General features: G+C 32.5%; 2 protein-coding genes across 2 annotated transcripts; both read right to left on the bottom strand.

Annotated features, from left to right (window-relative positions):
- Positions 1 to 1,884: 1,884 nt before the first annotated feature.
- LOC103503584 (uncharacterized) lies at positions 1,885 to 4,052 on the bottom strand. Its single transcript, XM_017048037.2, has 2 exons — positions 2,841 to 4,052; positions 1,885 to 2,255 (listed from the first exon to the last, which is right to left on the bottom strand). Exons 1-2 carry the CDS (start codon positions 3,817 to 3,819, stop codon positions 2,227 to 2,229), a joined length of 1,008 nt encoding a protein of 335 aa, XP_016903526.2. The 5' UTR covers positions 3,820 to 4,052; the 3' UTR covers positions 1,885 to 2,226.
- A 5,908-nt stretch (positions 4,053 to 9,960) lies between these two features.
- LOC103503583 (protein SENSITIVE TO UV 2) lies at positions 9,961 to 18,102 on the bottom strand. Its single transcript, XM_008467809.3, has 12 exons — positions 17,722 to 18,102; positions 16,985 to 17,023; positions 16,373 to 16,491; positions 15,831 to 15,910; positions 15,384 to 15,733; positions 14,271 to 14,339; positions 13,547 to 13,629; positions 12,521 to 12,853; positions 12,343 to 12,449; positions 11,740 to 11,897; positions 10,740 to 10,933; positions 9,961 to 10,637 (listed from the first exon to the last, which is right to left on the bottom strand). The coding sequence occupies exons 1-12, from the start codon at positions 18,100 to 18,102 to the stop codon at positions 10,373 to 10,375; spliced, it is 2,178 nt and encodes a 725-aa protein (XP_008466031.2). The 3' UTR covers positions 9,961 to 10,372.
- Between the last annotated feature and the right edge of the window lie 29 nt (positions 18,103 to 18,131).

Raw genomic sequence — 18,131 nt, 5'->3', positions numbered from 1 at the left:
TTGAAAAAAAGAAAGAAACATGAAGTGTGTTTATGGCTTATTCCACTAAGGTTTGCTAATCATTTGAAATTTTTATAATTCATGTTTTCTTATACATAATTTTCGTATAAACATTTGAGTTTCATATAATTTTTTTCAAAAAAAAAAAAAATTTCAAAATTTGTTAAAACGTAGAAAACAAAACATAAAACACGCCAATAAATTAAAACGTGCTTGATTCTTTAAAAATAAAAACAAAAAACTAAATAGATACCTAATAGAAGTTTTTTTTTTCAAAAATAAAAAAGTTGATAAACTATTTATCTTCAATAAAACAAAACTACTAAAAAACTTCGTTACACTTTTTCATAAAGTGTCAATATTTGGTTAAATGTTCTTGACAAATTTCCTAAAAAAATATATTCAATGATTTTAGATTATAACACACTTTTTTTAAATACAAATCTTAATAATAAGTAAAAAAATAATCAAAAATACTTGAGAGATAGATTACCAAATAATAATAATAATAATAATAATAATAATAATAATAATAATAATAATAATAATAATAGATGAGACATATAATAAAAATATGTATTATATATATATATATGTATCTATGTATGTATGTATACAAAAAGTTAATTTTAATTATAAGTAAGTAATTGTAAATATGAATAATATATAGTAATAGAGTAGTAGTTGTAATTAAGAAACCCTAACAATGGATTAGATTAAGGTTAATAATATATGAGATGAGATGGCCGGTAAGTTAAAAAGGGGGGGGGGGGGGGGGGGGGGGGGGGGGAAAGTGGAGGGAAAAAGGGATGAAATGAAGTGTGTGTGTGTGTGTGTACATAATAATTATAATATATGGTTGAGTAGTCACATTGGAATAATATTAGATGATGTCGGAATGAGAGTATATAATATATGAAATTAAATGAAATCATAGCCACATTGAAACTTAGGCGTACGGAACACATGTAACCTTCCATTCCAAACCAACTTTTCTTTCTTTTTTATGTCACTTTAGGGTAGAAAGATACGACCATCTTGGCCCATCCTTTTCCCTTTCTCCTCTCTTCACATCATACCAAAGTGGAGCTTAATTTCAAAATTACAAACCATATATATATACACACACATACATACATACACATACGTAACATTGACCTAGATCAAATAAATATATGTGATCTAATTTGATCAAATCGTAATATGGGTAAAATATAAAAGGATTTCTTAATAGAAAAAAGTATACATCTCGATTATTTTCTTTATAAATTTGTTATCTTAATTTTGTGAGATAAAATTTAACTCGGTTTAAGATTATGATCTATAGAACGTAGGACTTCTTTTAATTTACATTAGCACTGTATATATGACTTCATTTTATTTACATTAGTTTGTGACTAAAGTGTAAGTATATCTTTTTTTTTTAAAATTACAAATTTACAACTATTAGGTTTAAGCATATCGATCGACCAGAGTCGATTTTTCAACCAAACAGTTACTGAATCGACTATGGTTGGTTTGGTAGTAATTCAAACCAACCTCGAGCATGAAAAAGTACAAACTAATTGTTGATTGACTTACACCCTTGAAAATTTTAATTAAAAAATGTTGTCAATTGATCGATACAATTCCTCCTTTATCTCTCTCGACTCAGTATTTTTGGTCTTTCATACTCAAACCTAACACAATTATTACGAAGCGAAATACATTTCAACCTAAATCAAAATCAAGTATCAACAACGACCACAGTTGGACAAAAACGAAAACACCTCCACCTCCACCACCACCATATTCATTTGTGTTTCGTGTTTCGTAATAAACATATTGTTATCAAACAAATTAAGTCAACAAAATAGAAAAAGCTTAAATCAGAAGAAACAAAGATGTGCAAAAGTGTTTGTATCATAATAAATAAATAAATAAATAAGAGATAAATTAAAGAGAGAGATATTTACACATATTTGACTAATAACATAACAACAACAGGTAAAGAGAATATGAACATCACATATATATATATTAGGGTAGGAATAGAGAATAGCCTACATCAAGCATATAGCTTCATATAATATGTATATATAAATTTTCTTTCCCTTCAAAATCACCGGTAGTAGAGAGAGAGAGGGCCCCATTTCTGACCGGAAAATTTCGAACCGCCATAGACTGCGGCAATTGCCAAAACACAGCTGCTGCTACGGCGTTGGAAAATGTCTTCCACCTTCGTCTTTACGCCATTATATTGTAAACTGAATCCACTAAAATCCAAACAGTACACACCCACCGTTATAAACCCTAAATTTTCATCATTTTATGCTCTAAACAAAGCATTAATTAACCTGAAATCTTTAAAATCATCTTTTAAATTTAATTGTTTGTATCAACTTAAACATTTTGTATACTATGTTTAACGAAATTTGAAGATTTTAGATTGATATATTTATGAAAGTTGGGGTTGAAATGAATAGACTTGTGGTATAAATTGATATTTTGAACTCAAAAAATAATGATAATATTCCTTTGTATATAAACTGCCAAAAGGGTTTTATGATGATGGGTCTATGGGGGAAGAGGGGTTGTTGCTTAGCTTGAGGGTTCTTATTTTCCATCATCAACTCACCACCACCACTAGAATCTCCACAATCATCATTAAAATCATCAGTATCATCATCATTGCCATTTTGATTACCTAAAAGAAAAATTTTACCCATTTCCCTTTTTTTTTTCTCTCTCTTTAATCTACTACTGTACTTTTACCCCTCTTGGTAGTTGAAACAAATATTCCCCAAATTATTCGATGAAAGAACAAAGTGAACAACGACCCCATAAAATTTAAAACTTACAATTTGCTGCATTATTATTATTATTGTTATTGTTGGAATTTGCTGTCACTGTCGCTGCTGTTGCTGCGGTTGCTGTTGCTGTTGCTGCAGTGGTACTACCGCCGCGGTTGCTTCTCCAGGTTTCATCATTTTGTACCAGCCTATTACTCCCATGAACAACATTGTGATCCATCTCTAAATTTTCTCTAACTTGCTTGGAATTAGAATTAAAATCATGCCCTGAAGATACCGATTGAAATGAAAAAACCCCACCAACATCAACATTGTCGTCTTTTGATCGAGAAGGGTAAGAACCCACTCCCAATCCAGAATCTTCTAGCCTCGTAGCCGTGGAGTTATTGCTTGTTGTTCGAACCAACCCAAACAGATCAAATCGCCGGGAATAGGATGACCCACCGGAAGTAAAGGGCGGGGAAGGGATTCCAGTAAACTCTTGTACCATTGCTCTGAAATTAGTAGTGTCTGTTGTGAGAACGGTGGTGGGGGCTCGACGTGAAGCTCTAGTTCGTTTCTTGGTAGTGACTTTAGGATGTAAAGCGCCGGAAGATGTTGATGGGGTTGAACGATTCGTTGGGATTTGGTTTTGGGTAGATCCGTCGGGGGGGTTTCTGAAATGGGTGGGTTCTCCAGATCTTAAGACGTCGAGATTAACAAAGGAATTGGAAGAAGAATCAGGGTTGAAATTGTAATTAGAGGAAGGAAAATCATAGAAAGAAGGGAGGAGGTGATGATGATGATGATTATTATTTTGGTAATTATGAAAATTAGGAAGAGATTGTTGATGATGAGGAATTGAAGAAGAAGAACAAGCAAGAAGAGATGAAGAAGAACAAGAAGAAGAAGAAGAAGAAGGAAGATTGAAGAAAAGTGGGGATGGAGGAAAAACTAGTTGAGGTTGTTGTTGATGATGATGATGATGAGAATCATATTCTTCATCACCACCACTAGAAGATTGCAAACTTCCGCTACCGGAATCCATAAGCAAAGGAAGGAAAAAAGGAATTGATTAAAATTTCAAAAACAAAATAAGTAAGAGGATGGATGGATCGAGATCAGCTTTTATTGAGAAGGAATAAAAATCTTGGAAGGAGGGGAAGATCTTTTACTTGTCATTCACAGATGGAATGGAAGCCAAAAAGGAAGGGGGGGGGGGGGGGGGGGAGGGAGAGGGTTTATCTAAAAAGAAGAGAATATAGATTGGGGGCAGATACTAATAATAATGACATTTGGGAGGGTAAAATAGCAAATGAAAAGAGAGGAAGACATAATTAAGAAAGGTTTAGGGGTTTTTTTTTTTTTTTTTTTTTTTTTTTTTTATGAATGAAAAGGAAAGGAAAGAAAAGGGGGAAAAAAGGGTATTTTTGAAAAGGAAAAGAGATAAAAATTATAGGGTTTAGGGCAGGAAAAAAAAAAAAAAAAAAAAAAGTGAAGATGAAGAGTAGTGGAGCCAAAGGGATTTGAAAAGGGGTTTGCTGGCAACGGGTCAAACTCAAACTTAATAGGAAACAGAGAGGAACGTTTTATTTTACATATATATCTTTAGTTTAGTTTTTGTTCTTAGTGTAGAGAGAGTGAATGAATGAAGAATGTGAAAGCAAGAAAATGGAAACTAAAATAATGATGCTATAAAATTGAGAGATTTCAGGGCATAATGAGTGTGTTCTTTCAAACTATTTTTTTTAAAAAAGTTGTTTTTTAATATAACAAAATAAACCAAAATATTACATGAAACTAGGAGTGTAAAAATAACTCGAACATAAAATATGGGTTGGGTTAGGTCTCGGGTTGGAGAGTAAAAAATTTGGTTCAATACAACTAAATCCAGATGAATGATATATATATATACATTATATATTTTTTATTATTAATTGAAAAAAATTGGGGTAAAAGAAAATGTCGGTTGATATCCAGGGATAACAATCCGACAACCCTACCCAACCTAACCCATATTCTAAGGATTGGGTTGGGTTGGGAATGTCCCTCAACCCATTTACACCTCTAACACACCGACATTCGGACTCCCTCATTTTCTTGCATCCCTACACGATCATCCTTGTTTGCCTTTTAGCATGTTTTCTCTTCCCATTCAACGTAGGATTGTGTGCTCCAAAATTTCCTCACAATATCTCACATTTGGAATCACTCAAAATTTCACACTAGCTATGAAAATTGATTTTAAATTACTAAAAAGATTTTGAAAATGATTCTAAACACAAATCTATCTTCTTCTTCTTTTTCGACTTCGTGCTTCGCAGGCTTTCTTTTATGTCAATTATAAAATTGTTATTGTTGTCACTTGAAGGTCATAAGATATAGAAAAAGTCAACCAATAGATATCTTACAAAATGAATAACAATTAGACTATCGAAATGTTTAAATTTACACTTAAAATCGACTAAATCAATTCGACGTTTAATTTTACATTTTTAAGGAACAATATGATGTCGAAATATTATTGGGTTAAAAAAGAGAAGAATATGATAGTCCAATTAGGCGCATTCATCTGCGAGGTTAATGCGAAAATCAAACTCCGGTTTGTTTCATGCGTTTACCAACAAAACATTTCCATTAATAAAACAACACATCACTTAATTGATGCCCTCATGGTCCCTTTAATTATCTCTAAATATCTCAATTTATGCTTTCACTTTTATCTCATTTTTCTACTCCATTTAATAGAAAATAATTATACCTCCTCAAAAAAAAAAAAAAAAAAAGATATATATATATATATATATATATGATTCAAAAGTTCTCTTATTTTGTGTGTTTAGTAAGTTCACCGACTCTAAAGTAATCTTTTTTGTACTATGGTCACAAGACGAGAAAGATTAGGGTTGTATTGAGACATTTCGACTAGTTTGACACCTTTTTAACATTTTTATCACTTCTCAAGACTGAAATTCTTGATAGAGAAAACGAGAGTACAATATGATTAGCTAGAGGAAAGGTTCGGATGATATTAACTATGTTATATTAATTTCGTGTGGTTAGAGGTTTGATCTACTAGCCTATAAATAGTCCAATCGAAGGAAAAAAAAAAAGCTTAACAAAGTTATTATTTAATTAGTCCAAAAATTTTAAAATATCGGACAAGTTATTCGACTTTAAACTTTTATGTTAAATTAATCAAAGAAATTTGAAGGTTAGGGATTATATATTTTGTTTGATTTTGTTTTCATACTTAATCTTGTGTACACTAAAAGTTAATCCAATATTTATTTTTGTTTTCGATTATTAGCGGATTATAAAAAAATGTTAGATATAGTAATTGAAGTTCGGAGATTTATTACATACTTATAACGTTACGTTTAAAGATCAAATCCATCCAAGATTAAAAATACAATGACTTATCTAACACAAATGTGAGACTTCAAGAATCACATTTGTGATTACAAGACTCAATAATTATAATATTTATGAACCACCAAGAAATAATGTTTTAGAGCCAAATAATATGATTAATAACTCAAAACAAAAACAAAATTAAGAGCTAATTAATTCACTAAGTTCTATCTGTGATCTTTATTTTGGTATGTTTGACTTATATGAGCTTAGTACACTGTATAATTTAATTATGAGTTTCATATAAATCTAAATCGATATATAACTAAATTAAAACGTGTTATATATAATATAAACTCGTATAAATCAATTAATTATACAATAAACATATGATTTACATCAAACAAATTCACTTAATAAACTCAATTTTTTGAATTCTGAATTTCACTATTCTTGCTCGTGACCCCTTTGTTGCATTCAAAGTAAAAGGGATTTTTTTTTTTTTTTGAAAATGCAATTATTTTTGCTTTGAATTTAATGTCAAAAATCAATTGCATAAAACAACAATACATAATTATATTACTATTATTACATATTTATTTAATTATAAAAAATCTAACACGTCAGCCATATTAGGAGCCGTAATTAATTTCCCCCATGAATTAAGGAATCTAATTATATATTATTTATAAGTATTAATTAATCAGAAAATCTAAAATAACTCAATAAACCTAAAATTTTAAATATATTTTATTATTATTATTAATTAATTAATTAATTAAGAGATGTTAATTAAGGCAAACTTTTTAGGAAATTTAAAAAAAATGGTTTGAGAAAAGAAAATAATAAAATGGAATAATGGATCCAGATCAGCCTTTGACTTAGTCAAAGCTGAGAAATAGTAAGATCAAGGAAGCTATGATTGAGAGCTACAACAGAGAATCTTTCTTCTCAAATGGGACTTCACAATTATAATTTTCATACCAATCATATATATATATATATATATATATATATATATATATATGTCTAAATAATGAAAACAACAGCAATAATAATGAATGTAATATTTGAAAAAGTTGAGTTCAAAACATAAGAAATCAATACATAAATAGAATTAAGAGTCTAAGACCGTACCTTAGGGTTGTTGTTGCCTAAATTTAGGGTTTAATATTAAATCAACAATTTTGGATTAATTAATTTGTGGTTACATTACAAAATTAATCCTTAACTACTGCAATGGTAGTCTTAATTATGTTTCTTAGTTACTTCTTATCCCTCAAAATAATTATTCTTGAAGACTTTTAATTATAGAAATTTATGATTAAAAAAAGTGCGTGTATCCTTTGCGTGTTGCTTACACGAATTAATCTCATAGGATGATTTAATTACTAACCCTATAATATTTGTTTGTCAAGAAAACTTTCTTAACTAAGATCATGCTTTCTAGCAAATACGAGTAGTCATAAAAATTGATCAATTCGACAATTTTTTAAATAATTTAACCTAATTTGGTTGAAATATTATTTTGACCAAAGTAATTTGAGTTTAGTTTTTATTTAGTTAACCTATTTTTGAGAGACAAACTTTACTTCTTGTATGTACAATTAAACTTAGTGAAAAACCCTTGTTACCCTTTAGTTTTCTTGTTTAAAAGAAAAGCAAACTTAAATTATATGATATTAAATTTTGTCTCTATCATAGGCTCAAGCTTTTGTAATGAATTGGCAATTTAAAGAGTTTTTGTGTTCAAATTCCTACGTGTTGTTGTTTCTTCTTCAAAATTACCGTAAATGAAGGAAATGTTAGAAATATTATATTAAATTGACGAATATTTAAGAACTTGGAATAAATAAATTATCAAAATGAGAAAAAGAAGGGTAGGATTTGTATATTTAGGAAAAGAGAAGGTCATTGTTGTAGTACACTTTGGCTTATTAGTATTATTATCATTCTTCCATTAGTGAATATTGGAACTAAAAGGAGAGGAGAGGAAGTTTAAGGGGTACCCTACAAAAGCAAATATATCCAAAAAAGAAAAACCCTAAAATTGTGAGGGCTTTGAAGCCCTAGATATGCCCTAATTTAAGGCCATACAAAAGATAGATAGATAGATAGATAAATAGAGAGAGAGAGAGAGAGAGAGAGAGTTGGGGGATTTATATATATAAAGAATTTTGAAAAAGGGGAAATTAAATATGAAGAGGATTGGTATGAGGATATTTGGTTGTTAAAGTAGAGACATGTGCATTTGAAGTTGCTTGGGAGACAAAGAGGGCTCCATTTTGTCCATTCCTTAGTGCGCTATTTGTCCACTCCTTTTTAACTAAACTCCAAAACCCTTTTCATATGTTCTAACTTTTCTTTTTTATCTATAACTTTTCTTAATTTCAACTCCTTCTCTCTTCCATCTCCATTGTTTATGATCTTCAATCTTTTGGGGTTTCAAAACCTTTATACACTTTGGCTTCCCCTTTTCAATATCCACGCGTGGGGGTTATCTAATTTGTGTGTATCTTTGATCATTAGAAATATTTTTATATAAAAATCAGATACAATTCGACCAATAGGTAGTAGGTGTAGTGGTACGTCTTTGCTAAGTGGACTACTTCGTAGCACGATTATCGGTCTTGTTTCTTTAGATATGTGAAAAATCTAAAAAATATAGAATGATACCAAAAGGAAAGAGGACTAGAGAAAAGCTAAAAAATTACAAGATGATACTCGAGTTGATGACATTATAACAATAAGGTACTATTAAGATTATTGTTGAAATTATAGTGACCTTCAATAGTAATTGATATACATACTTCTCCTATTTTTTAGAAAATGATACATTGATAAGTAGGTGTACTAAAACATCTCAACTAGATTATCACATTTGTAGCGTGTTTGAGTATAGAGGGAGAGTTCGAGAAGATCACAAAAGCAAGCAAAAATGAAGGAGGTGCGGTTGTTCCTCTCCGGCTAGAGGAATCGACCTCATAGCAACAGAGGACTTATATGTTATGTTGTTTTTCTGAGTTCAAATAGCAAAGATTTTTACATAATCAGTGATGTAAATGATACAATGTGTAAGTCCAATCCCAGTCAGTTTTGTATTTTGGTCAAAAGGTGATTAGCAATTCGGCGATGGATGAAAAGATGATCTATAATTTCCTTGGCCTGTTAACAAAGAGGGTATCAATGCTAAACAATCTTCTTTGGCTATGTCCTTCATATTATTGCTTTTGTTGAGAATAGTCTTGACGAAAAAATGGTAGAAAGGGAAGATAATTGAGATATACACTTTCAATCTTGTACTAAAAAGTAGTACGGTTCTCGATCTATAGTTCATGCCAATGTGTTAGGAGATGGTCTATATATGAACTAAAAATCGTGAACCCAAAATACATAAATTAAGAAGTTGTAGCAGGTCCATTGGACGACTATTTTTTACTTGAAATAAAAATTCAACTATTGTACTTTTAAATTTAAACAAATCATTGTAAGAAATGAGGCGGAGGTTTGCATACCTTTTAGAAATTTAAAAAAAAAAAAAAAAAAAAAAAAAAAAAAAAAAAAAAAAAGACCGCATGCCTAAATATTTGTTTTCGATTTTCAAAAAATTAAGCATATAAACCCTTATTCCATCGATAAACTTCTTGGATTGTTAACTACCTTTCACCGGTATTTTCATAAACCAAATTTTGTAAATTAAAAAAAATAAATATATAAAGAGCTAATTTTTTGTTTTTGAAATTTGGTTCTCAAAATTAAATTCGCAAACCATGGTACAAAATGAACGGAAGAAATAAACCAGCATAATTTATAAAAAAAACAAAAAACCAAATAGTTATCTAGTATGACCAATCTTATTATTCCTTAAAAAAAAAAGAACCCGGGCCGCAATGCCTTTTAAGGCACGTGGAGCAGCCATTCTCACTAATTTCTCGCTTGAAGTGAAGCAGAAGAAGAAGCAGATGATAATTTTCTATTCAACCGTACAAATAGGGATCGGATTCAAAAAAAGAATGAGACCAAGAACTGGCCCAAAAAAGAAACCTACGTGTACTTAAGAAACTCTACCAAGTTTGTTCTTTTTTGTTTATTTTGTTGTTTCTTGAAGAATATACATTGCTTTTTAACTCTACAAAATTTCCCATATTAGCCAGTGGGATGACAAAATTTCAAACCAATTAGTTTAGTCTCCTAACTTTGTGCCATGACAAAGCCCATAATAAATGAGCATTTTCGAAAAGCGCTTTTTATAATATGCTATTTCCTAAATATGAAAGGAGTCTTTTCCGAAATACCTGCGCTAACTCCACTACTTCAGATTCCCTCATCTTTCTTTTCTTGCTATCCAGTTGCCCATTTCTGTTGTTTTTTCTGCACAACTTGTTCGTTACATCAATCGTTAGGGTAGCCATATCTCTGCTGTTCGTCAACACTCGCAAGATCGTCATTGAGTATAATGAATGAGATGCAAGTCTATTAAGAAGTATAAGCACTTCCCGCAACAGCAACGCCCTGGGTAAGATTATGAAACAAGGGAAAGGAAAAGTTGAATGATCTTGAGGAAATACGGAATGTCACTGATCTACTATTAACATAGAGAAGCTCATCGATTACCTTTCCTCGAGATTTTCCACAGGCTCTCGGACTGTTTTTTCTTGTTCAAGTTCTGAAGCCACAACTTGAAGAATCAAAGTCAGGAAATTTGAATATGTATACAGCTTGTTGCTTATAAGGATCTCAAAGCCAGCTTTCCCGGACGATGCCAGAAAGGCGAGCAAAAGAACGGTGTTTTTCCGAAGTTTCAACTCCTGCAAGAACAAGGTAAATTACTAAACAACAAACATGTGGTTCATAGAGCACAATGTTATAATGACAATTACCTCTATTCTATTCACCACGGAAAACTAATTACCAATTATAAAATTTAGGTTTTAAGAGTTAGAATCTAGTCCTTGTGGAAAATCTCGTAAATAATGTTTCTCCTAAGAATTTTATCTAGGGGACTAAAAGTTCTAACTTCCAAATCATAAGGGCTAAATTTGTAATTTAACCTAAATTTTAAAATAAATTCAAATTGTTAGGTGCGGAGGACATATCGTCATAAACAATGCGCATCTCCAAACATCAACCTTCTTGGCTACAAAGCAGGAATACTAAAAATTTAGGGAAAATAGGTTAGAACAACTTTGCATAGACTGGCTTTTGCAAGAGTGGGTCTCCTGTCTCTAAACTGAAGACATTTCTTCCACTCACAAAAGTCGAACAAGATCTTTTCCACTATAGCCTATTGAAAATTCCAACGGCTACTTCCTTCACATTCCCACGAGAGTTTTCTCATCAACCTCCTTAATTTTATGGCAAGAGTAACCAAACTCTAAAACAAAGACAGATAAATTACCACTGCTGACAAGTTCCTTATTTTCACAGCAAGTGTTGAGCAATAGGCAATGGTAGCAGTGGCTCTTTTAAGCTACATGTTTAGGTTTCAAATCCCGAGTTTATTGACCATCTATCAAAGGGTCAAGTTATCGTTCAATTTTTCACCAAGTTGTGGTTGGGTGGGGTGTTAAAAAGACAAGAGAGGAGTCGATGGAGGATCTCTAACGGTGCTCACCTCAATACCATTTCCAAAACATGTAAAACAATCTGCCAAACCATGAAGGATGGTCTGGAATTTCTGGAAACCTCCTGCACTTCTCACATTTTCATTTCCAACCTCAGCAGTTTCTGCTTCTTTACAACCAGAACAGAATGCGGCAAAAAATGTGGGACCTAAATTAAAGCAAACATTATTAGAAAGTAAAGGACATAAATGGAAACTTGAGTTCAGGTAAATACTGTAATAAGATCTATGACTAAAAGTTCAAACAAATATGGCTAGCATGAAGCATCTACAGTTTCTCGCATAAGGAGAAGATAATTGACTAATTCAAATCGAAACCCCAGGTCCAGTTCCAAAGTTCAATGTCATAAAGTTCAATCTAGAAAGATGTCAAGAGAAGACTAAAGGAACCAATAACCTAGATCCACTAAATGAAAATGCCATCAAAAGTTTGAATACAATATACTTTTGAAATTTGAGTTCTAGTTGAAAGAAAAAAGAATAGCCTTTCCTACTAATTTAAAGCTCAAATAATTATTAAGAAGAATTGTCATAAGCTTGACAAGTTCCAAAAAAACTCTTCTAGGGCAATGAGCTGAAATTATTAAACCTTACAGTTTAGTATCAAGAATAGCAGACGCACGGCATGCTTTTGTATAGCTGAACCGGATTCCTTTCGGATAAACTCAACTACACTATCAAATAGAAGCGCCTGACCAAATCTGTAATAATTATGTGAGTCGTTTCTGGTTTTAAATATTGAAATATATAGACTACAAAAACACAAACTTACTTCTCCTTCTCCAGATAAGTATTATTTCTCATCAGAATCAAATTCATGACTGAAATGGCCTCAATTCTCACACATTTTGCACTATGTGTCTTAGCAACCTGACGCATTGCCTCAAAGAAAGATACCCAATTTACTTGAGGAACTAAATTTATATTCTTCTTCAAGTTTCTGTTCTTACACAACAATTCAGCACCAGGGAGTCTAGTGCTAGCACTGCCATGAGATGACTCATCCATGTTCGCCAAAGCAAATTCGTCACCTTCAGCGCTCTGTGATCCATGAGAATCCACAACATTGTTCCTAGAGCCAAGCCCCCCAATTATGACAGTTTCCCTGAGCAGATTGCACTGGAAAGATCAAATCAGAGTTCATAAGAATAAGAACCAAATGAAGACATGGAAGTTCTTAACCAACGAACAATACAGCATCACTCAAGAAGGATTTCATCCGAAGTGATAAGGAAACCAGAAGATCAACAACTGTAAATAATAAAACCATATATAGACATCCAACATGTTAATAGATGCCACCAACAAAATATATACGAGTCATAATAGACTTTAATTCTTTCTACCACCAACTAAATGCTAAAGAATTAAACTTTCATTTCAGCTAAAAAATGACATGCATAGAATTAAAATTACTTGACTAGCATCTATGGAGTTCGGACCCTTTTGCTTATTATATGGCTCATATTGTTTAATCAATAAATCTCCAATTGAAGAGGTTTTTTGTCATTCACCAGGATGTGTTTGGAGCTTTCCTCTATTTCATCAATTAATTAAATTGTTGCTCATTAAAAAAAAAAAACTGAAAATCTATGAAGTATGGACAATACTTCATAAATTTCTGTTCACTTTTTTTTCTAAATAATCAATCAGCAAGGAACCGTAGAATAAAGTCACAATATTAACTTCTAATTGACCATAAATTTGGAATAGAGCTGGAAAATTTCTACTCCCACATTAATCAAATGCTTCTAGGGACTTAAAATATACATTTGCTGCAAAGTAGAGTGTAATATACCTTCTTTCCGATTTCCTCTCCAACCACAACAGGCGTTTCAGAAACATATGCAATATATGCAGAGATCTATGAACTACTGCAACCTGCATCCAAAAATAAAGGAATTCATATTTTTAAACAGGGAAGGAAAAATGCAGCAAGAAAATTGTATTTTTTTTTTTCAAATGGACGACTGAGCTTTCACCTCAAGAAATATCGATGCCAGATAAACTTAAATTTTTTCTTTTAATGAATACCTTACAAACTTAGAAGATGTGAAATGCATAACATCATTCAAATTCAATTGTATTAACTAAATGTGAAAATAAACACCCAACTCCAGAAACATGATTAACAATGCATGAACATGGAAACCACAAGACCTTCTGATTCCAGCCTTGTATAGGCTACAATCTTACTGACCATTATCATCAATTATCTTCCCTGGACTAATAAGAAATAATCCCAAATGTGCTGTGGATACAGAAGTTACTAATGCAGAGAGAACTTGCTCAATTATAAATTAAATTTCTTGATTATTTCAGCTGAAAATAATAAAAAGGAGAAGTTCTTTTGAAGGAAAACGTGCCTTTTGTTACATGTATTTTTGTCCAAATCTTTTCCTTAATTCTATAATATAGCCTCACTTCTCAATCTTAGTCCTAATGCAGATTCAAAAGTACACCAATCTTTAAACTTAGTTTAATTCTTTTGTATAACCAGAAAACCTTCAAGTTTTACTCACATTGTCAATATTACAGAGATCAAGCAACGGACTAAACAATGCCTCCATCTTGACTATTCCATTACTTACCTACAACCATAAATAAACAGATGGAAAATAATTATAGAAACTTATTAAAATAACAGGAACATGACTACTTAAAGACAAATTAACAAATATAACATCAGGTTAAGAAAGGAATTGCTTAAAAAGAATTATAGCAAAAGACTAATCCATTAGAAAAATGAAAGAGAAAAAAAGGCCGCTGGCACTTTCCACGTCTCCAGAGTGTTTAAATATTAGTTCCAATTTCCTCTAAGCCTGTGCCCTACACAACTGAAGCACCCTACAACTCATTCTTTGACATGGACTCGCCTCTGTATGTCCAAGCTAGAAAATTGGCTGAACATGTCACAACTTTTTGAAGAAACTTTCAAAAATTGTCCACGTACTAATTATCATAGTCCTAAAAATTCAACTTCATTTTCAAAAATAAAGTTGAAATTTAAGCAATGTGGTAATTATGAATTTAATAGTCCAAAAACATCAAAGTTATCCTTCACTTCACGTACAAAATATTTATCTGCCATTTTAGAATCATATAAACTCTTTGTATTGTACTACAAAATAACATTGTTCTGCCAGATCTCCCAGTCCTCATGGCACCACATTGAAAGCTTGGAAACAATAATACCTACTAAGGGCACATTACCCTCAGTAACATGATAACGATCCTATTCTGGATAACCACAAAAAAATTGCCATAGAACTTATAACCCGAATATATTGAACTATACAATATAATGGAATTATGAGATAAAGTGTTTGTGGTACTTGAACCCTCCCATTCTTGAGAATACTCTCAAGCCCTAATGTAATTCACCAAATATTGTCTACCTTCCTCCTCCCTACTCATTGTATTTATAACTAAACTTTCATAACAAACTCCTTAACTAATTGCTAATATGCCCTTAATACTCTAATTACATCCCAATAACTTTTCTATGACAGCTTGGCAGCAAAAAGATCATACCATATTTAATAAAGAAAAAGTTCGGATCTTCTTTATGTCAGTAGGTGGGTAAGTTATAACATTCTATGGAGTTCCAAATATTGAAACGTTCTGTCAGATACCTTAGTCAAGGTGGTGTAGAGGTTAGATACTTTTTTAGCTTCTGGACATTGAAGAAGATGCAAAGGTTGTTTCAAAGCTACATCAGAAGAGTTATCACCAGCCAAGGCCACAGGAAACTTAGGGGATAACTTCGTGCCAATGCTGTGAAAAAGCACATGAAGATCTGTTTCACATGACAAAAGTAATTCTGAAACCAAACTTTGTCCTATCTTAGAGTCACTTTCAGGGACCCAGAAGACTTGCAACTTCTTTGAGAGCTTGTCAAAAGCAGGTAAATCGTCATTGGCTCTCTCTCCAACAGAACTGTGGGCTTTTTCTCCCTGTTCATTGTCTTTACTCCTAGAAGTAACTTGTAGATGAAAAAACAGCGAAATTATGGAAAATTTTAGTTAGTATGCACCATAAAATATAAGAGACAATGATATTTAGCTCATCCTTATAACTACCAGCGTGAGGGCCACCAAGGTCACCAGCAATATCTTCACTCTTCATGCCAGTACGTACACCATCCTTCCCTGCCACTCTCCTGATTTTATTGATGATGTAATATAAGAATTAGCTAATAAACTTCAGAAGATAAATGCACTTAAGAAAGAATAATTTGTTCCAGGTCTCAATGAACAGCAAGGAACGGTGGACTAAGGCCGAGGGTTGGCTAAACAGGACTAACCACAAGTATTCTATAATATAATTAGAGGGAAAAAAACATGTACATTAATGTATCATAGCCATCGCATATACGGTTGAATCATCTACACAGTACCCAAGATAAGATGGTTTGATTCTTCATTTATACGAGTAGATTTACGAAACCAAGTTTCATGATGTTTTACAAAGGGGGGAGGAGCTTATTGACAATTGTTCTATACTTAATGGTAGTGTTGGTAACTTTGGTATTTGAACCATTGGGTTGTCTGTCACAATATTGACTACAGGCCAACTGCAGCCCTAAACTGTAACATTTTCCAAAATTGACAAATTTACTCACAAATCTGTACTTTCTGAAAGACGATGGCCAATATATTGCTCATCCTTATTGGAAGAGACAACTCTAAGCTGCTCCTCCTTTTTGTTTCTGTTCTTCCTGAGTTCAACACACTCTTGTTCCTGAAAGCATTCACAAGTTCTTTTAATTAGATAAAACCTAAAATTTTAAATACATATCATTGTTACAAACAGAATAATTGGTACTTACTACTTAATAAACAGAGTTTCATCAAGACTATATGATATTAGTTTCCAAATCAAGGAAGAAAACAATCTATTGAGAAGAAAATCATGCAAATGGCAACCAGTCTACGAATGATCAAATGTTCCCTCGATTTGTTTGAAATTATGAGATAAAATCACAAAATGCCCCTGGTCTTTTAAGAGAATTAATTTGCATCCTTATAGAATCCGGGGTCTAGGTGCCAAGGTAGGTACGGCTGGCTAAAAACATCAAGAATTGTTTTCTTGCTCATCAAAGAAGGATGAAAAATTATTCACTCAGTCTTTCTTACTTACAGAAATAAAAAGACAGAGAGATCATTTTATTGTTGCATATGTACAATTGAAAACAAGAACAAAATAACAAAAAGTAAATAAAAATTGAACGTACCAAGTTCTTAAGCTGCTTTGAGACGCGCCCTAGCTCCCTCTGTCACCAATCACCACAAACAATCAACTTGCGATAAATTTCAAAAATTCCCCCCTCATTATGCGAACAATAATACGAATACCTCAATCAAACATTAAAAGTAAGGCGTATTAATCCTAACAGTAAAAGGGAAATCAATGATCACCACAAGAACAAAAGATAAAACCAAAATTTATTTCAAATGTTCTTTGCAGAAACAAGGCCACGTAATGTTAAAATGTCTAAAGTTCGCATCAATCAAAGGAACTTAAAAGAGAATACTAAATCAAATAGAGAAATGTCCTTAATATGAGAAATGTTCAAATAATTCCCCTCAATAACTATCGTGTTTGGTTGAGGAAATAATGCAAAACCGAAAAGGATAAACTGATCAAAATACAATTCTCTATCGAAGTGACAAAAAAAATTGGCACGCATAAGCACTAACTAAGAAAACTCGAAACACAGGGAGATATTTTAAACTAATCCAAGTACATCTCCTCTACTCTTTCAACATTCTCTGCATCTCCTTCCTTCTAGTAGAAGAGACGCCGCAGCTTTACAGACATTTCGAGCAGCAACACAAAAAACTAAGAAAAGGCAACTCAGACGGTTCGAAACCTAGCTCTAGTTTCTAAGCACTCTCTTACAAAACCCCATGCCACAACAAACTAACACAAGAAATACGGTGGTAATAGCCACAAAATACATTCACTAACCTTCAAATCACAAATTTCAAGTTCTTTTGCAGCATCGAAGCGATGCAAGCACGGAGCAAGCGAGGAGGAAGAAGGACCACATTCGCTCAAGCCATTAGGAAAGCGAATGGCGTGAGAACGTAAACCAGTGGCTATCTGAGAGAGTTCTCGAGGAGGCGAATAACTAATAGGACGGACATACAACGGTTCCACCAAATGCAGCGGTTCCGGTTCCGGTTCCGGTTCAGGCGGCGGCGGCGGCGGGGGTAAGGAGGCGGAAGAAGAAATGGGAATCGGATTGTTGGCGGTGGAGGAAATAGCAAGCTCTTCGACTTGGATGAGTTGGTCTAAGAAATCAGCGTCCCACTCCCAATCTTCGAAGCCTTCGTCTCCGGTCGGCATTGTCAGAGTATGGTGGTGCCTTCCAATGG

The sequence above is a fragment of the Cucumis melo genome, chromosome 4 (assembly GCF_025177605.1).
Source record: "Cucumis melo cultivar AY chromosome 4, USDA_Cmelo_AY_1.0, whole genome shotgun sequence".
In the NCBI taxonomy this organism is placed as follows: Eukaryota; Viridiplantae; Streptophyta; class Magnoliopsida; order Cucurbitales; family Cucurbitaceae; genus Cucumis; species Cucumis melo.
This window is presented reverse-complemented; position numbering and strand designations above follow the sequence as displayed.